The 24,887-nt window shown below is 44.1% G+C and overlaps 1 protein-coding gene across 2 annotated transcripts in view; it reads right to left on the reverse strand.

The window, feature by feature from the left end:
• Positions 1–6,934: 6,934 nt before the first annotated feature.
• The window catches only part of LOC139263058 (dedicator of cytokinesis protein 2-like), a 770,661-nt gene continuing 752,708 nt past the window's right edge, over positions 6,935–24,887 (reverse strand). Inside the window, exons 47-52 of one of the 2 annotated variants that reach the window (XM_070878576.1) lie at positions 22,644–22,781; positions 20,862–20,989; positions 14,949–15,123; positions 13,100–13,217; positions 12,013–12,173; positions 6,935–7,460 (exon numbers count right to left, since the gene is read on the reverse strand). In XM_070878576.1, coding sequence (XP_070734677.1) covers positions 7,431–7,460; positions 12,013–12,173; positions 13,100–13,217; positions 14,949–15,123; positions 20,862–20,989; positions 22,644–22,781 — 750 coding nt within the window. In that variant the 3' untranslated portion in view covers positions 6,935–7,430. Of the gene's footprint in view, positions 7,464–12,012; positions 12,174–13,099; positions 13,218–14,948; positions 15,124–20,861; positions 20,990–22,643; positions 22,782–24,887 lie in introns of both variants that reach the window. The other variant, XM_070878575.1, reaches the window with a different exon arrangement.

A 24,887-nucleotide genomic window follows, 5' to 3' on the forward strand; every position in this document is an offset into this window, starting at 1 on the left:
ATTTAGAACTGAGATGAGGAGACATTTCTTCTCTCAGACGGTCGTAAGTCTGTGGAATTCTCTGCCCCAGAGAGCTGTGGAGGCTGGGTCATTGAATATATTTAAGCTGGAAATAGACAGATTTTTGAACGAGAAGGGAGTGAAGAGTTATGGGGAGCGGGTAGGGAAGTGAAGCTGAGCCCAAGATCAGATCAGCCATGATCTTATTAAATGGTGGAGTAGGTTCAAGGAGATGATGGCCTACTCCTGCTCCTACTTCTTATGTTGTTATGTTCCCTCATAACATGTCAGCCATGAGGCTACCAGCACTGGTATTCCTAAATGAAAACAATATGACAGGACCAACAAAACAAATTACAAATAATAAAATAGGCAAAGTGTGCGTGGAATGGGAATGTGAGAGTTGAGGGAGAGAGAGAGGGCAGGGTGCAGCAAAGAGGTTGAGTGTTAATGACCATTTTCTGTAGCATTAGTCCAGCTGGCCATTGTTGGCCATTCTATTGATATTACAGCACAGGAATAATACACCTAGCAGAATATCCTTGAATTCTAAAGCAGGGTTTTGATAGTAAATAAGGAGAAACTGTTTACTAGCTGATGGATAGGTAACCAGAGGACACAGATTTAAAGTAATTGATAAAAGAGCCAGAAGTGAGATGAGAACTTTTTTACGCAGCTTTTTGTTATGAACTAGAATGCACTGCCTGAAAGGGTGGAGGAAGCAGATTCAATAGTAACTTTCTAAAGGGAATTGGATAGATAGTTGAAAGGGAGAAAATTGGAGGGCTATGGAAAAAGTGCAGAGGAGTGAGACTAATTGGAGAGCTCGTTCAAAGTGCCGATAGAGGCACGATGGGCCGAATGGCCTCCTTCTGTGCTGTAAGATTCCATGATTCGATGAATTGAAGGGAAAAATTCCTCCTGAAAGTAGATTAATGCCGTGGTATGAACTGTGATACTTTCAAACCACAGTAACAAGTGACCCATGTGGTGGCCTTGTTTGATGTGATAAATATATGGGCCTCACTTCAGCTAGCCAGTAGACCACACAATGTGCCTTTAAAGCATCTACCCAATCTCAGCCTCTCCATTCAGAAAGGTATGAAAGGGACAAAATTGTCCACGTAATGTGAAGGAAGACACAAACGGCTTTTGTAGCTTGACATCTGATCCCAGTCCATTGCTCCTGAGTGTGTGACACAAACACATTAAGTGCAGCTACTATTACAGCCTGACTGAGGATGACATTGTCACTTCTATGTTACCAACTCGATCCAAGCATTTCGTAGCACTGTGGTCATGGGGTAGCTACAGTGATGGGAAAGACTTCTGCATTCCTCATGAGAAGGTATTACTTTCCATATGTGTATCACCTGGGGTATAACCCCTAGTTATATACACTCTTCCGTCACCCTCTGCTCTCCCACATACACGTGTTGCCAGTTCAGCTCCACCCAGACCATCAGTAATACATCTACAGTACATGTTAACATCAATAACTTTCTTTTATTTAGAACCTTTAACGTAGAAAAATGTCTCCAAATATTTCACCGAGGCCTATTTACAAAATGGATGCCGACTGGAAGGAGAAGAGATTAGGAAGGGGCAACCAACAGCTTGGTCAAATAAGAGGTTTTTAAAAAGAGCTGAAATGAGGAGAGGGCAGTGGAGGGGTGGTGAGGTTTAGAGAGGGAATTCCAGAGAGTGCAGTTGAAGGTAGGGCAGCTGATGGCGAGGCAAAGGAATGCACGAGAGGCCGGAGTTAAAGAAGGAATGAGTTCAGGGGTGGGGATTGGAAGAGGTTAGAGACGGGAAGGGGTGAGGCCATGGAGGGATTTAAACAGAAGGATGAGAATTTTAATATTGAGGTGCTGGGAGACCGGGAGCCAATCTATAAAGATGGCCGGCCACCTTACCGTTCTGTTAACGGTCTCAGATGAAGCTGTTTGTATTTGACAGCTTCCATTGCACATTGACTACGCACTCATGCACACGTACCCTCTGGGAGAGTACCTGGTTACTCAGGAGAGAGGCTCACAAACACCAGCAATTTTTTTAATCCAGTTGACTAGTAGTCAGTCACAATAACTACAGCAGTTCTGTAGTGGAAACAAATTGAAGATTTTTTTTTAAAGTGCAAGTGATGGAGACATGCATCACAACTATTGGCCAACCTGTTTAGTAGGTTAATATGTGTAACACTACCACATCAAGATAAGACGACTCCTATGAAATAAGCTTCTCCTGTGAAGCCCTATAGCCTAAAATTACTAAAAGCCTCTGTATCACTCCTCTGTTTGCTATTTTAACATTAAAAGCTGTCAGAACAGTGTTAAACAAATACAATTAGATTCAGCCGCTAATAGCGCCAATAATATTATCTAGGTTCATATCTCTCACTTTGTTAGTTGGACCTGATGCTTTTCTCTAGATCTCCTTTTTTAAGTTCGTTCTTGCTCCCCCCCATCCCTGTCCTTTCCCTCCATTCCCTTCACCCACACATTACTCTTCTGGGGTCTCTTCTTCCCCCCCCCCCCCCCCCACTCCCAGCCCATACTTTATTGTCTATGCATGTTGCTAACTCTGGGTCTTCTCTCCTTCCTGTCTAATCCCTATGTACATTACTCTCCCTGGCTGTTGTTTCTTCCCTTCCATACATGCTCTCATTCCCCCTTTCCCCATCCCCCCATTTCCATTCTTGCTCTCTTTGTTTTCTGTGTCAGTTGGCTGACATGTAGGATGAGTTGTGCGAGTCTAATTTCTAAAAAGTTTGATTCAGGAATATTAGAGTTCAGTTACAAATGCCAGACTTGTTCCATTACCAGCCAAGTACGATATAGTTGGATAAGTTGTTTGCCATGGTATCAGAGGACGTAGTGCTACTAATTTGCATTCAGGGTCCAATCAGCTCGCGACCATTGGGTGTAAAAAGTAGACAAGAGAATAAAAAGCTAAAGTGAATTAATGATGCTGTTTAGGGAAGAATGTGAAGAGAAGGGAAGCATTTTAACAGTAGCAATACTAGGTGCAATGAATTATGAGGAAAATAAAGCAGTTGACAGCTGTGGTTTAGTGTAATCTCTCATCCCTGAGTCAGTAGGTTGTGTGGGTGGGGTCAAGCCCCACTCCAGACACTTGAGCACATAAATCTAGGCTGATACTCCAGTACAGTACTGAGGGAGTGCTGCACTGTCAGAGGTGTTGTCTTTCAGATGTGATGTTAAACCCTTCAGGAGGATGTAAAAGATCCCATGGCACAATTTTTAAGAAGAGCAGGGGGATTCTCCCCGCTGTCCTGGAAAATATTAATCCCTCAACCAACATCAATGAAACAGTTCATCTCATCATTATGCTGTTTGTGGGCACTTGCTGTGCGCAAATTAGCTGTGCGTGTTGCATACATTACAATAGTGACTACACTTCAAAAGTACTTCATTGGCTTTGGGATGACCTTCAAGTCATTAAAAGGTCTCTATAAAACTGAGCCTTTTTCTTTTTATTCAGATTTAAGCCCATAACAATACATGCAAAATACATGCTATTCCATTAGCTGCTTCCAATAGATCATGTACTATTTGCAAGTTCTGTAGCCCTCTTAGTCTTGAGATGCTTCTACAGTTTAGCAATGCCGTATTTGCATTTCTCTGCTGCACTCTGCTGTATAACCAAGCCCAGGTTTCAGGAACCAACAACAGCATAGTTCCACAAAAAAGTATGTGTCTGTGATTCTGCCATTTGGATAAGGGAGCCAGTCTTATTTCCAGCTGCACACTGTCTGTGGGTCCCCATTAAAAGTGTTATCACCAGAATGATACCGGTGCTTAGAGGGTTAAATTATGAGAACAGGTTGCATAAACTCAGCGTGTATTCTGTTTATGGAAGATTGATGGGTGATTGAGCTGTTTAAATGTTAAAAAGATTCGGTAGGGTAGATGCTGAAAAACTATTTCCTCTGGTGGGGAAATCAAAAACGAGGGGACACAATTTTAAAATGAAAGCTCTGCCATTTAGGAGGAAAATCAGCAAGCACTTTTTCACCGAAGGGGTAGTGGTACTCTAAACTCTCTCCACCTAAAGGCTCGAGATCAATTGCAGCTTTCAATACTGAGATTGATAGATTTTTGTTCGATAAGGGTATTAAGAGATATGGGCCGAAATTGACCCTTGACTAAAAGTAGGGGGATCTAGTATTTTTGAAGTTGATTCTTCGCCCCGATTCATAGGGCGGAGAAAAGAGTGATTTTCAGCACTTTGTTTTTTTTGTCCTTTCGGGCAGTGTTTGAGTTGGCTGCAGGGTGGAAGTGGTGCTGCAGTGGAGTGGACATCGGGAGCGGTCATCAGCACCATGCTGATGACATCAGCGCGACGCGGCATGTGACACAATGTCCCTCCCTTTCAGTTAAAGGGAAGGGCCGCTGCGAGCTCTGCAGTTAATTTAATTAGGTCCACTGGGCCACCAGGGAGGGTTTTGGCTGGGCCAGTGGCCCAGTATCCAAGAGGGGGTGCTGGACTGCCTGTTGGTGGCCAGGCCGAACCTGTGGTCACCACTGTCGGGCGACAATTAAAATAAAATGGAGGTGCCAGCAGCGCACCCTCCCCTTTAAGGGCGGACACTCAGGGGAAAGCTGTCAGTGGCACCGGCCGGTGGCCACTCCGCTCCCGCGGAGCAATTTTCCGCGGGGGGCCGGCGCCGGTCGGAAGTGGGTCGGCGCGTGCCCGACGGGACAACACAGGTGGTTCGGAAATCCGTTCCCGCTGTTCCCGGTCCGGGGGAAATTTCGGATGTGTTGGCCAATTTGTCTGCCCCCGGTAGGTAAGGCCTATCTGCTCCATTGCCACCTCTTCGAGGCAATAATAGAGCTAAGGGCGGGGAGCCCTCTGTAGTAAAGCGGAGACAAACGTAGGTCCCTTGCAGTCAGAATCAGGTGAATTTATAATGGGGAACAAAGAAATGGCAGACCAGTTAAACAAATACTTTGGTTCTGTCTTCACAAAGGAAGGCACAAATAACCTTCCGGAAATACTAGGCGACCGAGGGTCTAGTGAGAAGGAAGAACTGAAGGAAATCCTTATTAGGCGTGAAAATGTGTGAGGGAAATTGATGGGATTGAAGGCCGATAAATCCCCAGGGCCTGACAGTCTGCATCCCAGAGTACTTAAGGAAGTGGCCCTAGAAATACTGGATGCATTGGTGATCATTTTCCAACAGTCTATCGACCCTGGATCAGTTCCTATGGACTAGAGGGTAGCTAATATAACACCACTTTTTAAAAGAGGAGGGAGAGAGACCAGTTAGCCTGACATCAGTGGTGGGGAAAATGTTGGAATCAATTATTTAAGATGAAATAGCAGCGCATTTGGAAAGCAGTGACAGGATCGGTCCAAGTCAGCATGGATTTATGAAAGGGAATCATGCTTGACAAATCTTCTACAATTTTTTGAGGATGTAACTAGTGGAGTGAACAAGGGAGAACCAGTGGATGTGGTGTATTTTGACTTTCAAAAGGCTTTTGACAAGGTCTCACACAAGAGATTTGTGTGCAAAATGAAAGCACATTGTATTGAGGGTAATGTACTGACGTGGACAGAGAACTGGTTGGCAGAGAAGAAGCAGAGAGTTGGAATAAATGGGTCCTTTTCAGAATGGCAGGCAGTGACTAGTGGGGTGCCGCAGGGCTCAGTGCTGGGACCCCAGCTCTTTACAATATTCATTAATGATTTAGATGAAGGAATTGAGTGTAATATCTCCAAGTTTGCAAATGACACTAAGCTGGGTGGTGGTGTGAGCTGTGAGGAGGATGCTAAGAGACTGCAGGGTGACTTGGACAGGTTAAGTGAGTAGAATGTAGAATAATGTGGATAAATGTGAGGTTATCCACTTTGGTGGCAAAACCACAAAGGCAGAATATTATCTGAATGGTGGCAGATTAGGAAAAGGGGAGGTTCAATGAGACCTGGGTGTCATGGTACATCAGTCATTGAAAGTTGGCATGCAGGTACAGCTGGCGGTGAAGAAGGCAAATAGTATATTGGCCTTCATAGCTAGGGGATTTGAGTATAGGAGCAGGGAGGTTTTACTGCACTTGTACAGGGCCTTGGTGAGGCCTCATCTGGAATATTGTGTTCAGTTTTGGTCTCCTAATCTGAGGAAGGATGTTCTTGCTATTGAGGGAGTGCAGCGAAGGTTCACCAGACTGATTCCCAGGATGGCAGGACTGACATATGAGGAGAGACTGGATCGACTGGGCCTGTATTCACTGGAGTTTGGAAGATTGCGAGGGGATCTCATAGAAACATATAAAATTCTGATGGGACTGGACAGGTTAGATGTGGGAAGAATATTCCCGATGTTGGGGAAGTCCAGAACCAGGGGACACAGTCTAAGGATAAGGGGTAAGCCATTTAGGACTGAGATGAGGAGAAACTTCTTCACTCAGAGAGTTGTTAACCTGTGGAATTCCCTACCGTAGAGAGCTGTTGATGCCAGTTCATTGGATATATTCAAGAGGGAGTTAGATATGTCCCTTACGGCTAAAGGGATCAAGGGGTATGGAGAGAAAGCAGGAAATGGGTACTGAGGTGAATGATCTTATTGTATAGTGGTGCAGGCTCGAAAGGCCGAATGGCCTACTCCTGCACCTATTTTCTATGTTTCTATGTTTCTAAGGCAGGTAAATGGAGTTGAATAGTGGATCAGGTGCGAGGGGCTGAATGGCCTACTCCTGTCCCTATGTTCCATTGTTGTTCAGGTGACCAGCTGCCTCATGTGACAATCAAATTATTTGAATGGTGCACAGATCTTGCTTTCCCAAAACTGAATGCAGTGTCGAGTGCAAGTTTTAAAAAGCCAGGCCTGTCTCCCAAAGCGCGGCCGATGACCTGAAGTAAAAACTCAGACAGAGACTGAAAGAAAATTCACCTTACCCTTGATATGATAGTGACACTTTAATCAGTGCGTAGCAAAAAAATGGACAGGAGCAATTTTTGGACCCAGATTAGAAATGAAAGTTAAGAAACAGCAACGAGTCTTCACGTTGGTGTCACCCTTCAAAGCCTGGGGCCTGCAGGAATTCAATGCATGCAAGTGCGCAATTGAGTGGTTCCTGTTGCCGTGTTGCCGCAGCTACCCTCGCTGCCTTTGGAGGATGAATGCTGCTCGAGAGGCCGAAATATGCCAAAACCGTTTATAATGATTTATTCTTGTAAATTCCAATAGACCAGGATTAACACTACTGAAAATGAGGGCTTTTACAAACTAAAAAGGTTTCCATGAGTCGCGAGAATTGTGCACCAACAAGGTTTCAAAATGGTATCCGTTTGCGATACGATGACCATGATGGATGTCCACCACTTCTTCAGCCCTCGGAACTGTACTCTCCGCAACAATGAGCCTCCATTCACGGATTCATGCAGAAGAGCTTATCCCCAGACTATTTGTTGTCTTCAGTACTTTTTGAGATCTGCTAGATGAGGGGGAAGAAAAAAATAGTCCAGTGTCATATTTCTGAGGTGAAGATTAAGATAAAGTAAAGGACGTGACAGTTTTGATTCCAGATACCAGCATTTATACCATTTCCTCAACATCATGAAATCCAAAGAGAAGAGCAATGGAGTTTAGGAATTATACACAATCTACAGCACAGTAACAGGCCATTCAGCCCAACAGGTTGATACTCTATACGCATCACCTCCCACTCTAACTATTTCTTCCCAACATAGAAATATAGAAACACAGAAACATAGAAAATAGGTGCAGGAGTAGGCCATTCAGCCCTTCGAACATGCACCACCATTCAATAAGATCATGGCTGATCATTCACCTTAGTACCCCTTTCCTGCTTTCTCTCCATACTCCTTGATCCCTTTAGCCATAAGGGCCACATCTAACTCCTTCTTGAATATATCCAACGAACTGGCATCAACAATTCTCTGTGGTAGGGAATTCCACAAGTTAACAATACTCTGAGTGAAGAGGTTTCTTCTCATCTCAGTCCTAAATAGCTTACCCCTTATCCTTAGACTGTGTCCCATGGTTCTGGACTTCCCCAACATCGGGAACATTCTTCTTGCATCTAACCTGTTGAGTCCCATCAGAATTTTATATGTTTCTACGAGATTCCCTCTCATCCTTCTAAACTCCAGTGAATAAAGGCCCAGTCGATCCAATCTCTCCTCATATGTCAGTCCAGCCATCCCGGGAGTCAGTCTGGTGAACCTTTGCTGCACTTCTTCAATAGCAAAAACGTCCTTCCTCAGATTAGGAGACCAAAACTGAACACAATATTCCAGGTGAGGCCTCACCAAGGTCCTGTACAACTGCAGTAAGCCCTCCCTGCTCCTATACTCAAAACCCCTAGCTATGAAGGCCAACATACCATTTGCCTTCTTCACGGTCTGCTGTACCTGCATGCCAACTTTCAATGACTGATGTACCATGACACCCAGGTCTCATTGCACCTCCCGTTTTTCTAATCTGCCGCCATTCAGATAATATTCTGCCTTCGTGTTTTTGACCCCAAGGTGGATAACCTCACATTTATCCACATTATACTACATCTGCCATGCATTTGCCCAGTCACCTAATCTGTCCAAGTCATCCTGCAGCCTATTAGCATCCTCCTCACAGCTCACACTGCCACACAGTTTAGTGTCATCTGCAAACTTGTAGATATTACACTTAATTCCTTCATCTAAATCATTAATGTATATTGTAAAGAGCTGGGGTCCCAGCACTGAGCCCTGTGGCACACCACTAGTCACTGCCTGCCTTCCTGTCTGTCAACCAGTTCTCTATCCACGTCAGTACATTACCCCCAATACCATGTGCGTTAATTTTGCACACCAATCTCTTGTGTGGGCCTTGTCAAGTCCTTTGAAAGTCCAAATACACCACATCCATTGGTTCTCCCTTGTCCACTCTACTAGTTACATCCTCAAAAAATTCCAGAAAATTTGTCAAGCATGATTTCCATTTCATAAATCCATGTTGACTTGGACCAATCCTGTCATGGCTTTCCAAATGCGCTGTTTTTTCATCTTTTATAATTGATTCCAAATTTTTCCCCACTACTGATGTCAGGCTAACTGGTCTATAATTACACGTTTTCTCTCACCCTCCTTTTTTAAAAAGTGGTGTTACATTAGCTACCCTCCAGTCCATAGGAACGATCCAGAGTCGATAGACTGTTGGAAAATGATCACCAATGCATCCACTATTTCTAGGGCCACTTCCTTAAGTACTCTGGGATGCAGACTATCAGGCCCCGGGGATTTATCGGCCTTCAATCCCATCAATTTCCCTAACACAATTTCCCGCCTAATAAGGATAGCCTTCAGTTCCTCCTTCTCACTGGACCCTCGGTCCCCTAATACTTCCGGAAGGTTATTTGTGTCTTCCTTCGTGAAGACAGAACCAAAAGATTTGTTCAACTGGTCTGCCATTTCTTTGTTCCCCATTATAAATTCACCTGAATCTGACTGCAAGTGATCTACATTTATTTTCACTAATCTTTTTCTCTTCACATATCTATAGAAGCTTTTGGAGTCAGTTTTTATGTTCCCAGCAAGCTTCCTCTCATACTCTATTTTCCCCCTCCTAATTAAACCCTTTGTCCTCCTCTGCTGAATTCTAAATTTCTCCCAGTCCTCAGGTTTGCTGCTTTATCTGGCCAATTTATATGCCTCTTCCTTGGATTTAACACTATCCTTAATTTCCCTTGTTAGCCACGGTTGAGCCACCTTCCTCGTTTTATTTATACTCCAGACAGGGATGTACATTTGTTGAAGTTCATCCATGTGATCTTTAAATGTTTGGCATTGCCTATCCACCATCAACCCTCTAAGTATCCGTTGGTAGTCTATTCTAGCCATTTCACGTCTCATACCATCGGAGTTACCTTTCCTTAAGTTCAGGACCTTAGTCTCTGAATTTACTGTACCGCTCTCCATCTTAATAAGGAATTCTACCATATTATGGTCACTCTTCCCCAAGGGGCCTCGCACAACAAGATTGCTAATTAGTCCTTTCTTATTACACATCACCCAGTCTAGGATGGCCAACCCTCCAGTTGGTTCCTCGACATATTGGTCCAGAAAACCATCCCTAATACACTGCAGGAAATCCTCCTTCATCGTATTGCTATCAGTTTGGTTAGCCCAATCTATATGTAGATTAAAGTTCGCCCATGATAACTGCTGTACCTTTATTGCACGCATCCCTAATTTGTTGTTTGATGCTGTCCCCAACCTCACTACTACTGTTTGGTGGTCTGTACACAATTCCCACTAGTGTTTTCTGCCCTTTGGTATTCCGCAGCTCCAGCCATACAGATTCCACATCATCCAAGCTAATGTCCTTTCTTACTATTGCATTAATTTCCTCTTTAACCAGCAACGCTACCCCACCTCCTTTTCCTTTCTATCTATCCTTCCTGAATGTTGAATACTCCTGGATGTTGAGTTCACAGCCTTGGTCACCCTGGAGCCATGTCTCTGTGATGCCAATTATATCATATCAACCTGCCCCCCACCCAACGCCCTTCTCCCTCTTCTCTTTCATTATACCTCAAACTGCCCCTTAAATACGTCAATGCTACCTGCTTAAACCATCTTAACTTCTGAGGCCTCACCTGCATGGCCCAGGTCAGACTCCTGCCTGAACACGGTGAGAAGTATTAGCAATTTTACATGACAGGATGCTGCCATGGATGGGGAGAGGGCCTAACGGTATAGTCCCCCACAGTCAGGTAAATAGCTGGAAGGGGTATTGGAGGGCATTGGAGGAGGAGGTGGGAAGCCCATGGCAGGTGAGCTCCAAAGTTTCCTTGTGAAGCACTTTTGCTCCTTTTGGCCCACAAGGAACCCCCAAAAAAGGACTTAATTTTCTGGGTCTCTTCTGGTCCTGCTCCTGTTTGCTGCCAGGTTGGCTAGTTGGGGAAACGACAGCCTTGCGCAGGTCTGGAGTTAAATTTGCGATCGTGCCATCGGAGCCTGGTCTGTGTATTTAAAGCAGAACCTGGCTGCCTTTTAGCAGGTCACCCACTATTCTGCTCAGCACAACAGCTGAAGTAGGGACCGCAAGGTTGAGAATAAGCTGGTCCTGAGCCTGGCCCAGTGACCACACACTGGATAGTGATCAGGAGCTAGAGCCTGGCTGATTTTCGCACTTCCTCGCTAGCTTAAGGAAGCTAAGGCTAATTCTAGCACCCCTATCACCACAGCTGGAATCAGCTAACTCATTGCAGACCAGGGGTTTTCAATATTGTGCTCCGCACCTCAGGAAGGATATATTGGCCTCAGAGGGGAACAGCGCAGATTCACCAGAATGATTACTGGGACTTTAAGGGTTAAATTCTGAGGACAGGTTGCATAATCTTGGCTTGTGTTTGCTTTAATATTGGCTTGTATTCCCTTGAGTTTAGAAGGTTGAGGGGCAAGCTCATTGAGAAGTTTAAAATGACAAAGGGATTCGATAAGGTAGATACAGAGAAATGATTTCCTCTGGTGAGGGAAATCCCCATTCAGGGCAGGGGGCAATCCTAAAATTAGAGCTAATTCATTCTCGAGTGCAATCAGGAATCACTTTTTCACACAAAGGGTAGTGGAACTCTGGAACTCTCTCCCCCAAAAAACTGTGGATGCTGGGGGTCAATTGAAATCTTCAAAACTGAAATCAATAGTTTTTTGTTAGGTAAGGGCACCAAGGAATATGAATGAGGTTGAGACACAGATCAGCCATGATGTAATTGAATGGTGGAACAGGCTCCAAAGGCTGAATGGCCTACTCCTATGTAAACCAGCATTTTCCTGGTTGCCATGACTCACCATCACAGCATACCATATTATTTTCTCATTAGAGAGACCTATCCCACCGTATTAATGGGGCTTGACCCTGCTTAGCTTCTGAGATTGTTCATATTCAGTGTGATAGCTGTTGGTTGCTACCAGCCTAAATCCTCAATTGCTAAGGATTGAGCATTGCATGAATCAAGTCCAAAATAACAAAAGACTCACCCGGTTCTTAAAGAATGAAGGTTTTTTACTTTTGGGGGTACTTTTTTTCTCTCCCTCATTCTCATCGGGGGTGAGCACAAACATCTGCTGACTCATCCTCTTCATCGCATTCTCGTCAAAGGTTTGTTCCTCCCCTCCATTTGCCACAGCAAAAATCAGAGCTGGAAAGAATTCAAAAAATATTGAAGACTTCAGTCCTGGTAAAGGGAAGGTAGTCGGAGAAATTCCCTCAGTTCTAAGTAAATCGACAGCTTCTGGGGCTATTAAAGACATAGCGGCATACCACAGCGATACTGGCTACTTGGACTCTGACACTGTACTATGCTGTATGGCAGGTTACACCTGATGTCAACTGTGGCTCAGTCGTTAGCACTCTCGCCTCTAAGTCAGAGGTTGTGGGGCCTCGGGATTTGAGCACAAAATCCAGGCAGACACTCCAGTGCACTATTGAGGGAGTGTTGTTTTTCAGATGTAATGTAAAACCAAGGCCCTGTCTGTTCTCTCAGGTGGATCTAAAAGATCCCATATCACTTTTTAAAAGAAGAGCAGGGGAGGTCTCTTCAGTAACCTGGCTAATATATATATCCCTTAAGCTTAGTATTAAACAGCAAATTATTTGACGGCATTTAAATCTGGATAAAGGTGTATGGAATTGATGAGTGACTTAGTTGAATCACTGCTTAAAATGCCATTGGTCTTGGATCAGCTAATGGAATTAACTGAGATATAGTTTATGAGTAATTTGAAACATGACATGTTGGTAAGTCTAAAATGCTTGTGAGGAAAAATGTGACTTTGGACCAATGGTTCCCAAAGTTCACCATCACTAGGGTTTTCCTCATCTCATGTCTGGGTCTGTTGTAGACTAATTGATAGCGATCGATTGCTGTGATTAGTCAACCACTCCATTATCATTGTATCATAATAACTACCTGGATGGGAGAAGGTGAACAAGATGGATCTTGATCTTTTTATTTTGGTCATGAAATGCCTGCATTCCTAACTGGAGAGAATATAGTTGAGGAGATGTGAGATGTTTTCAGTTACAGTAACCTTGTGTAGGTCCCACAGTTTCTCGGCACATTACCTGGGATTGTCGGCACGGACCTGCTGGCAAAGCTCATCTGCTTGAGCATTGAAGTTGGGCGCTTCTCAACATTGTCCGACAGGTTGGTGTCGCTCCTGAACTCCTGCTTCCTTGACAGCTGAAAACGACACAAAAGAAAACTTATGAAACAAGCATAGGATCACGGGAAGGGATGTTAGTATAGTGCTCATCAAGTTCAGATAATTCATGTCAACAACAAATGCTCCCACATCTGGAACAGTGCAGTTATATACAGAGTATATAGCTAGATATATATATATCCCTCCACATTGACCCATTAAATACTCCCACAGCACATACAGCACCGACCGGTTAGATACAGAGTAAAGTTCCCTCTACACTGTCCCATCAAACTTTCTCAGGGATGGTACAGCACGGGTTAGATACAGAGCAAAGCTCCCTCTACACCATCCCATTAAACACTCTCAGGGCAGGTACAGCATGGGTTAGATATAGAGTAAAGCTTCCTCTACACTGTCCCATCAAACACTCCCAGGGTCAGATACAGAATAAAGCTCCCTCCACAATGCACTAACAATGTGCCCCTGCCCAACTTCAGAATAGTGCCACATAATGCAGCAATTTGGCCTTTCCCCATTTACCACACCAACCAAGCTGTGGCCTCTGAGTGAGATTGTCAAGTATTGTTGAACTGGGAAGAAGTTTTTTGAGCTGTGGTCCAAGCAATTCCAGTAGGAACTGCTTGAGACTGACCCAAATTCAGCTGTGTTTTTAAACGTTGCTAGTATTTACTTTGATTTAGACATTTCTACATACTGTCAAAAGAGAAACTTAAATGTATCAAAGAGAACATGAGACTGGAAAATTCAGCTCACATTGAGCTGTCATTTGAGCTTTAGTCCCATGACTGACGATCTATAAATTATATCTCCTCTTCAAGTCCATCAGTGATTAGATATAACACAAATCTCTTCAAGCCAACACTTTAAACCCACATGGGGAGAACGAACTCATCATTAAACTTGAATTCATAAATGAAATGAGCAGTTGGAGCCCAGGTGCCATTTTTTCATGTTGATTTTTGGCGGTTGAGAAGTGAAGCCTCAATGGTATGGTTATCATGGACCTCCTTCGAGGTGCTCTGTTACAGCCTAACTGCATCAGGTTTTGGGCTGTAGACATGTGTGATGTACAGGTACTCAGAACAGGGAGTGCAAGCTTGACTGAGGCCGCATGTAGGGAATGCATGGATACAGGCTTATGGGGGGTGGGGTGGCGTGGGGGAGGGGGGGGGGGAATAATGGCAAGCTCCCTTGGGTCACTATCCACTGGAGTTTGGATAGTACGGAAAGTGCGGCACATTCAAGGATGTCAACTGGACTCCACTTTTTTTAAATGGAGTCCATTTTGTCCATTTCTGTGTCTCATAACAGTGTGGAGGTGCTAGCTGCCAAGGATTTCAATAAATATTACTCGTTGCCTCTGGGTAGTGAGTTTAAAAATGATCAGTTTAAAAATTGCCAATAAGAGAGAGGAGAAGGTAGGAGAAATATATTTACATGCAGAATTGCTGGAGGACGGAATGCTTTGCCACAGGGAGTGGTTGAAGCAGAGACCATTGCACCTTTCACAGGCAAAGTAGATAAACATTTGAAGCAGGGATACAAGGCTTGGAGGATTTCTCTTGGATTGCACCAGCAAAAAGTCAGCACAAGACACGATGGGCCGAACGGCTGCCCTCTGTGCTGTAGACTCCAATGGTTCTATGATGCCACTGACGAGCTTAGAACCTGGTAGAGCTGCATGGCTGTCTGTGGACTGGTTTACCGTTGCTGCGCTGTGCTTCCTTCAATAACCTGCTGTTTACCCGTTTGGAGCCGGAAGGCTCTGCCTTGCTATCTGCAAACACAACGCTGCTCCTCTTCTGCCTCTTCCTCTCCCTCCTTAATTTGATCTCCCCTTCCTCCTTGATGACCCGATCCGGAGCCTTTTCTTCAGTTCTGGGGATTGGTGTCCTTGGTCTGGGACTGTCTGGAATCGCACTGTTGGAGGGACACAAGGAACACTCATGTGAGGTAAGCATTCAACTTATTCATTTGATTATAAAACCAGTAAAATCATTTAATATTTATCCTGGGATATTGTGGTTAATCGACTGGATTAAGAGTCTAACAGCCATAATGTGTCTTTTCCAGCCTAAGGCGAGGTGAACTAAAACTGGTGAAAGGGATGTCGAAGACTAGTCACGTTTTCACAGAGGAGCAATCAGAGATTTGGAATAATCTTCTAATGCAGGGTAGTGGAGACTCACGCACATTATTTAAGTGATATGATGGGGTTGGTGGCGGGGGGGAGGGGAATCTAAATCTTTTATTCCAAATGTATGGGCTGAGAAACCTCGAGGACAATGGATGGGTCTGTAGCTTTACTCCAAACCTACCTTGTTTTCATTCAGTGTCTATTAAGAAATGATTGCTTATGTACACCGTTAGTCCTTTGGCTGTTTTAAAATATTTTTATTTTTAATTATTTGCCAGATTTCTGATTGCAGCATTTCACTGAGCACAGGTTGGGGACAGTCTTGGTACAAATGATGTTTTCTTTTGCCTTCCCTCAATGTTTTTCCTCCTCTGGTACTTTGCCTGTAGTCATTTTTCCTTTGTGAGGCTAGATGGTGAATATATGGAGTCTATTTAGCTTTGGGGGGCATCACTACTAACCTTAATCCTGCTTTAATTTAATAAATATACACACACCCTTTTCAGGTTCAGAAAAGTTTATTGTAAAGAGATTACAGACCTGGATGATCTCCACCACCCCTCCCTTCCCCACTGCCCCACTCCATCACTCCCCCACTCCCTCCCTCCCCCACTCTCTCCCTCTCCCTATCTTCCACCCCTCCCTTTCCCACTCCCTCCCTTCCCCACTCCCTCCCTTCCCCACTCACTCCCTTCCCCAAATCCCCCCTCCCCCACCCTTCCCTTCCCCCCACCCCTCCCTCCCGCACACCCTCCCCCCACTCGAGTTGAGGGCCATCAAGGCCAGCTGCAGCACTCTAGAGATGAGGAATTAAACCAGGAACATCTGATCTTAATTGTAAAGCACTTTGAGACATCCGGTGGTTGTGAAAGGCACTGTATAAATCCAAGGCTTTCTTTCTTTATTTGTGCCCCTCAGTACAACGCCTAAGGCTAAATGGTGTGCCCCAGCTGAGATGAGTTAGCTTACAACAAGGATCAAACCTGGGACCTTCCTGGACTGCATGGCTCAGCTCTCAGTGGACAAACTCAGAGTAACTGGGAAGCAGCAACACTTTGAACGGTCTAGTGGCCTATCCATATAATGCAGACCCCAATACTCTGACTCCATTAGTTACTGTTCAGCACTTAGGCTGTGCAATCAATCAATATGATGGAACTGGAGCATTAACAAAATAGATCTGGGAATGTTCGTCAAGCGCAAAGACGTTCAAAATTTAGGCAGTTAGGAGGGAAGTCGGAAAGTGGCGGAGGGTGGGGGAGGGAACTTTCTTCATCCAAAGAGATAGAGATCGAAGTGGATGATATCATTGGGTTTAAAATTAATTAGAGGCATTTCTAGAGGAAGAGCAGACCTAGGGTGGGTAGGTGCGAGTGAGAGATAGGGTGGGAGTGAGGAATAGGATGAGAGATGGGAGTAAGGAATAGGGTGGGAAGGTGGGAGGGATGGACAGAAACATAGAAAATAGGTGCAGGCGTAGGCCATTTGGCCCTTTGAGCCTGCACCACCATTCAATAAGCTCATGGCTGATCATTCCCTCAGTACCCCTTTGCTGATTTCTCTACATATCGCTTGATCCCCTTAGCCATAAGGGCCACATCTAACTTCCTCTTGAACATATCCAATGAACTGGCATCAACAACGCTCTGCGGCAGGGAATTCTACAAGTTACCAACTCACTGAGTGAAGAAGTTTCTCCTCATCTCAGTCCTAAATGGCCTATCCCTTATCCTAAACTGTGTCCCCTGGTTCTGGACTTCCCCAACATTGGGAACATTCTTCCCGCATCTAACTTGTCCAGTCCCGTCAGAATCTTATACGTTTCTATGAGATCCCCTCTCATCCTTCCAAACATCAGTGAATGAAGGCCCAGTTGATCCAGTCTCTCCTCATATGACAGTCCAGCTATCCCTGGAATTAGTCTGGTGAACCTTCACTGCACTCCCTCAATAGCAAGAAGAACCTCCTTCCTCAGTTTAGGAGACCAAAACTGAACACAATATTCCAGGTGAGGCCTCACTAAGGCCCTATACAAATGCAGTAAGATCTCCCTGCTCCTATACTCAAATCCCCTAGCTATGAAGGCCAACATAGCATTTGCCTTCTTCACTGCCTGCTGTACCTGCGTGCCAACTTTCAATGATTGATGAACCATGACACCCAGGTCTCGTTGCACCTCCCCTTTTCCTAATCTGCCGCCATTCAGATAATATTCTGCCTTTGTGTTTTTGCCACCAAAATGGATAACCTCACATTTATCCACATTATACTGCATTTGCTCACTCACCTAACCTGTCCAAGTCACCCTGCAGCCTCTTAGCGTCCTCCTCACAGCTCACACTGCCACCCAGTTTAGTGTCGTCTGCAAACTTGGAGATATTACACTCAATTCCTTCATCTACATCGTTAATGTATATTGTAAATAGCTGGGGACCCAGCACTGAGTCCTGCGGCACTCCACTAGTCACTGCCTGCCATTCTGAAAAGGACTCATTTATCCCGACTGTCTGCTTCCTGTCTGACAACCAGTTCTCTATCCACATCAGTACATTATCCCCAATACCATGCGCTTTGATTTTGCACACCAATCTCTTGTGCGGGACCTTGTCAAAAGCATTTTAAAAGTCCAAATACACCACATCCACTGGTTCTCCCTTGTCCACTCTACTAGTTACATCCTCAAAAAATTCCAGAAGATTCGTCAATCATAATTTCCTTTTCATAAATCCATGCTGACTTGGACAGATCCTGTCACTGCTTTCCAAATGCGCTGCTATTTCATCCTTAATGATTGATTCCAACATCTTCCCCACTACTGATGTCAGGCTAACCGGTCTATAATTACCCGTTTTCTCTCTCCCTCCTTTTTTAAAAAGTGGTGCTATATTAGCTACCCTTCAGTCCATAGGAACTGATCCAGAGTTGATAGACTGTTGGAAAATGATCACCAATGCATCCACTATTTCTAGGGCCACTTCCTTAAGTACTCTGGGATGCAGACTATCAGGCCCTGGGGATTTATCGGCCTTCAATCCCATCAATTTCCCTAACACAATTTTCCGCCTATTAAGGATATCCTTCAGTTCCTCCTTCTCACTAGATCCACTATCCCCTCGTACATTCGGAAGGTTAATTGTGTCTTCCTTCGTGAAGACAGAACCGAAGTATTTGTTCAATTGGTCAGCCATTTCTTTGTTCCCCATTATAAATTCACCTGAATCTGACTGCAAGGGACCTACGTTTGTCTTCACTCATCTTTTTCTCTTCACATATTTACAGAAGCTTTTGCAGTCAGTTTTTATGTTCCCTGTAAGCTTCCTCTCGTACTCTATTTTCCCCCTCTTAATTAAACCTTTAATCCTCCTCTGTTGAATTCTAAATTTCTCCCAGTCCTCAAGTTTGTTGCTTTTTCTAGCCAATTTATATGCCTCTTCCTTGATTTTAACACTATCCTTAATTTCCCTAGTTAGCATGGTTGAGCCACCTTCCCCGTTTTATTTTTACTCCAGACAGGGATATACAATTGCTGAAATTCATCCATGTGATCTTTAAATGTTTGCCATTGCCTATCCACCGTCAACCCTTTAAGTATCCTTTGCCAATCTATTCTAGCCAATTCACGCCTCATACCGTAGAAGTTACCTTTCCTTAATTTCAGGACCCTAGTTTCCGAATTAACTGTGTCACTCTCCATCTTAATAAAGAATTCTATCATATTATGGTCACTCTTCCCCAAGGGGCCTTGCACAACAAGATTGCTAATTAGTCCCTTCTCATTACACATCACCCAGTCTAGGATGGCCAGCTCTCTAGTTGGTTCCTCGACATATTGGTCTAGAAAAGCATCCCTAATACACTCCTGGAAATCCTCCCCACTGCATTGCTACCAGTTTGGTTAGCCCAATCAATATGTAGATTAAAGTCACCCATGATAACTGCTGTACCTTTATTGCACACATCCCTTATTTCTTGTTTGATGCTGTCCCCAACCTCACTACTACTTTTTGATGGTCTGCACACAACTCCCACTAGCGTTTTCTGCCCTTTGCTATTCCGCAGCTCCACCCATATCGATTCCACATCATCCAGCCTAATGTCCCTCCTTACTGTTGCATTAATTTCCTCTTTAGCCAGCAACGCCACCCCACCTCCTTTTCCTCTCTGCCTATCCTTCCTAAATGTTTAATACCCCTGGATGTTGAGTTCTCAGCCTTGGTCATCCTGGAGCCATGTCTCTGTGATGCCAATTACATCATATCCATTAACTGCTGTCAGCGCAGTTAATTCGTCCACCTTATTCCGGATACTCCTCGCATTGAGGCACAGAGCCTTCAGGCTTGTCTTTTTAACACACTTTGCCCCTTTAGAATTTTGCTGTAATGTGGCCCTTTTTGTTTTTTGCCTTGTGTTTCTCTGCCCTCCACTTTTACTATTCTCCTTTCTATCTTTTGCTTCTGCCTCCATTTTATTTCCCTCTGTCTCCCTGCATAGGTTCCCATCTCCCTGCCATGTTCGTTTAACTCTTCCCCAACAGCACTAGCAAACACTCCCCCTCGGACATTGGTTCCGGTCCTGCCCAGGTGCAGACCATCCGGTTTGTACTGGTCCCACCATCCCCAGAACCGGTTCCAATGTCCCAGGAATTTGAATCCCTCCCTTTTGCACCACTCCTCAATCCACGTATTCATCTGAGCTATCCTGCGATTCCTACTCTGACTAGCACGTGGCACTGGTAGCAATCCTGAGATTACGACATTTGAGATCCTACTTTTTAATTTAGCTCCTAGCTCCCTAAATTCATCTTGTAGGACCTCATCCTGTTTTTTTACCTATATCTTTGGTACCTATATGCACCACGACAACTGGCTGTTCACCATCCCTTTTCAGAATGTCCTGCACCTGCTCTGAGACATTCTTGACCCTTACACCAGGGAGGCAACACACCATCCTGGAGTCTCGGTTGCGGCCACAGAAACGCCTATCTATTCCCCTTACAATCGAATCCCCTATCACTATAGCTCTCCCACTCTTTTTCCTGCCCTCCTGTGGGAGTGAGGGTTGGGTGAGAGTGAGGAATAGGGTGAGAGGTGGGAGTGAGTGAAAGGGTAGACAGCTGGGGGTAAGGAATAGGGTGGGTAGGTGGGAGTGAGGGATAGGGTGGGAGTGAGGGATAGGGTGGGAGTGAGGGATAGGGTTAGAAGGTACATAGATGGGGTTAATTACAAAAGGGATAGTTTTGTTGGGCCTTTGCCTTTTGTATACATTTTTGTGTTCCTATTTTTCTGATCCTGTCAATATTTACATCTACATTAACCCCTGATTCTCAAGAGTTTAAGCACTTTAATTTGTACAGACTCACTCACTTATTGCAATCTATTACATTGGGCTCCCAGAAAGTACACTCACACAAGGTACAGAGGTGATTCTTTCAGTCTCGAGGTAAAGGAGTTTGCTACCTATCAATGATGATCAATAACTGTGGATTCTACCATCAGCAGTGAAGTCAGTGATTGTGCCTCACCTGTCGGTAATCACTTTGGTTGGAGTGCTGATTTCGGCGTTAATGGAGGAAAGGGAGATCATGGACACTTGCCGGTAGGATCTCAGCATGGATCTTGGCCGGCTTGTCCGTCTCTCATCAAAATCCGGCTGCAAGACAAATTCAGGAAAGAATGTAGGCACATGAAATCAAGCGATGTATTATATGTCAGCCTTGACTCAGTGGTAGCACTGTCGCCTCTGAAGTTTGTGGGTTCAGTTTCCCCTCCAGGACTTGAGCCCATAATCTAGGCAGGCTCTCCTGGTGCAGTACTGAGGGGGTGCTGTACTATCGGAGGTCTTCCAGATGAGATATTAAACCAAGCGGATGTAAAAGATCCCATGGCACTATTCGAAGAAGAGCAGGAAAGTGCTCCTGGTATCCTAGCCAATATGTAACCCTCAACCAACATCACTATAAAATAGATTATCTAGTCATTTATCTCATTGCTGTTTATAGGACCCTGTTATGTGCAAAATTGGCTGCCGCATTTCCTACATTACAACAGCAACTACACATCTAAATTACATTGGCTGTGAAGTGCTTTGAGACAGAGAAACATAGAAATATAGAAAGTAGATGCAGGAGTAGGCCATTCGGCCCTTCGAGCCTGCACCGCCATTCAATGAGTTCATGGCTGAACATGCAACTTCAGTACCCCATTCCTGCTTTCTCACCATATCCCTTGATCCCTCTAGTAGTAAGGAGTACATCTAACTCCTTTTTGAATATATTTAGTGAATTGTGATGTCCTGAGGTTAAAGGTGCTATACTGATGCAAGTTCTTTATTTATACGGGTAACAAACCATATCTGGAGTGTCTTCGCAGGCAGTGACTCCCAATAATTCAGTCATTATCAGCTGACCAGATCTTTGTTGACTTTGGAATGTTATCATATGCAGTTGAGGTTGGATCTCCCGTTGATGCCACCATTTTGTACTTGTATGACTTTGCTAGTGTTAACTGATGGGAAGAAAGGGTTTTTAACTGAGAAACACTATCCCTCAATCTTCTCAGTGCTGCATTGATGGATGAGCTGACTTTCCAATAAGAGTTAGAAAAAGGCCTTATTCAGGTAGATGTTAAAGACTCTGGTATCCTGGCCAATATTCATCTCTTAACCAACACCACCAAAAAAAAATTAACTATTCATTCATCCCGTGATGATGAATGGAATCTTACTGTGCGCAGTTTGGTTATATTCATGAGAAATTCCTTTCCCTATTATTTTAATAAAATCTTTAGCCCAGTAAAAGCTGCTGAGCGATGAATGGTTCAAGGTGTTTGTTAAAATAATGGGCAGAGGAATTTCATACAAACACATTGACACATTCATTACTAAAAATAGGAAAGCTCTACTTCAAAAATAGCAAAACCGTACAAGGTGTGTGGCCTATCAGCATGTTACCATGCCCTAATTTAGCTAATAATTAAAAAGTATTCAAAGCTTGTTACTATGAAGCTGTAGCCCAGTAATGGGTCACTCTTTTCAGGAGAGAAAGATGGAAAACTTCCTGCATCATGGAGGGGTGACAACTGCACCCATGCTACCTCTTCCCCAACTCCACCCCCCCAGCTCTAACCAACTCCCCCCCCCCACCCCGCAACTGCACCCCCCCCCCCCACCACCCTATACACACACACCCTGCATCTAGTTTGCGTAAAGATACATAAAATTCAGTAAAGAGGAAAGGCCATGGGGGTTACTCATTCCCCCTCCTTCAGCGAAGGGAATCAAAGCACCTCGATTCCAGTCCACTTACCAGCTCCCTTGTTCCGTACTCCTTCTCTACTTTGATTTTTAACTCTTTGAAACATTCTTCCATCCGGTCGTGGAATGGCCGAAGATCATCCAACACCCTTTTCCCATGAAGTTTTATTCCTGCTCCAAGCAGCGGGAGCTTGCGAAGAGAGAGAGATGAAAATTCTTAGCACATTGGTACTCAAAATACAGCAAAAGAAACATTTGCAGCCTGGCCCTCGCCATGTCCTTTTGTCTGGTGGTGGGATGCTAAATGAGCTGGTTGTCTCCTCGAGGTAGGAGGTAAGGGAATGCTATCAGGAGCCAGGGTTAGCCCAGCTCCATGAAAGGCGAGTGAAAGTCCAATTGAAGCAGAAATATTGATCCGATATTTAGCCTTGGGATATGGGTGACACTGGCAAGGCCACATTTGTTGACCATTCCTAGATGCCCTGAGATGGTAGTCTTCATCGTAGCATTGGCAAATGGTGAGAAGTGGTGTTTCTCAAGGATTGGTGCAGGGACCACTGTTGTTCACCTTTTACATAAACTATTTAGACTCAACAATTGGAAGTACAATTTCAAAATTTGCAGAGGATGACTGTCAAATTAATTAAAGACACTAATAAACTTGCAGAATGGGCATGTAATTGGCAAATGAACTTCAATTCATAAATCAACGTAATGGCACTGAAATTCCAGCCTCCCGGGTCCGTACAGAGTGTGTATGCATGCGCTGAAAACCGGCTTGACAGATCTCACACATATTGGGAGTGAGGAAATTTGCAAGAGCAAGATTGCGGTATTTATCCATATCTTGTCCAACAAATGTCCTCAAAAGTCTTGTGCCTAATAAAAGCAGGTGTATAGCCTACATTTAGAGGCGTAAGAGTTTAAAAACATACAAAAATATAATTTAATTAAATTTAAAAAATATATTATTTTTAAAAACCATGCCCACCATGTTAGGTTTATTTTTAACTATCATTTTAAAAAGTTTTAAAAACTCTGTAAATTTTTTTTTCTCCAAGATATTTATTAACTTTAATTTCAATTAATTTTAATTAAGTGAGGTGAGATTTTTATTTTTTATTATACGTATTTAGTGTGTTTGTTTTTTTTCTCATTAATAGCAATGTGAACTCGTAAATACGGACTTCTCATTATTATTAATGAGAAAGCTGTGGAATACTGTACCTGATTGGCTGAGCAGTCACACGTGACTGCACCATCTGCGTGGGAACTTGGAGGACGGGAGCGCGCTTCGCAGCTCGGGACGAGAAGGCCTCCCCACCGGAATCCCACGCTCCTCCCGGACCACCAGGTAATTTCATAGAAATGTTTCAGGTCGGAGGCAATTGCCGACAGAAAGCCTCCGACCAGAATTTCAGGGCCATTATGTTTTGACAAATAGCATAGTTGCATTAATGAATAAGCTAGATAAATGCATGAGAAAGAAAGGAATAGAAGGATATGTTGGTAGGGTGAGATGAATAAGAGTGGGCGAAGGCTCATGTAGAGCATAAACACTGGCATAGAACTGTTGGGCCAAATGGCCTGTTTCTATACTGTAATACTTTGTCGTGATTGTTCTTACAATTGGTTGGCTAGCAAGGCCACTTCAGATGACATTAAGTTAACCACGTAGTGAACGACTGAAATCAAGTATGGGGCAGACCAGTTTGGGTATTCATGAAATAATTGGGATCTTATGACAATCTGACAGCTTTCATGGACATTTTTTTCCCTGTGGTCTCAACTCATAAATCACCACAGTTTCACAACTTCCCTCGGTGTGAGTGGAACTCAACACCTGCATGTCCAGTACCATATCCACTAGGCTACCGTACTGTGCAGAAAAGCCTGATAACAGTTCTCAGTGTCAGAACTGAAATCTGGGACTCACTGTGTTGGGAATTACGGGTGCAGGCCACATCCCATCATTCCATATCGCGGAATGTTGCCTCATCATTGACAAAGTAACGTTCGAACAGGACATTAGTTAGGATCGTGACTGAATGGTACTGCGTAACTGCTTTAAACCAAATGACATACATACAATAGTTACTTTTTATGCCCAAAAGTATAATGGCAAACGACAGTTACTGACTGCCACCTAGTGGAAAGTATACAGCAATATATTGGAAGTGAGACAAGAACACATAAAAACATAAGAAATAGGAGCAGGAGTTGGCCATACCGCCCCTCGAGCCTGCGCCGCCATTCAATAAGATCATGGCTGATCCAATCATGGACTCAGCTCGAC

The sequence above is a fragment of the Pristiophorus japonicus genome, chromosome 4, assembly GCF_044704955.1.
Source record: "Pristiophorus japonicus isolate sPriJap1 chromosome 4, sPriJap1.hap1, whole genome shotgun sequence".
Classification (NCBI taxonomy): domain Eukaryota; kingdom Metazoa; phylum Chordata; class Chondrichthyes; family Pristiophoridae; genus Pristiophorus; species Pristiophorus japonicus.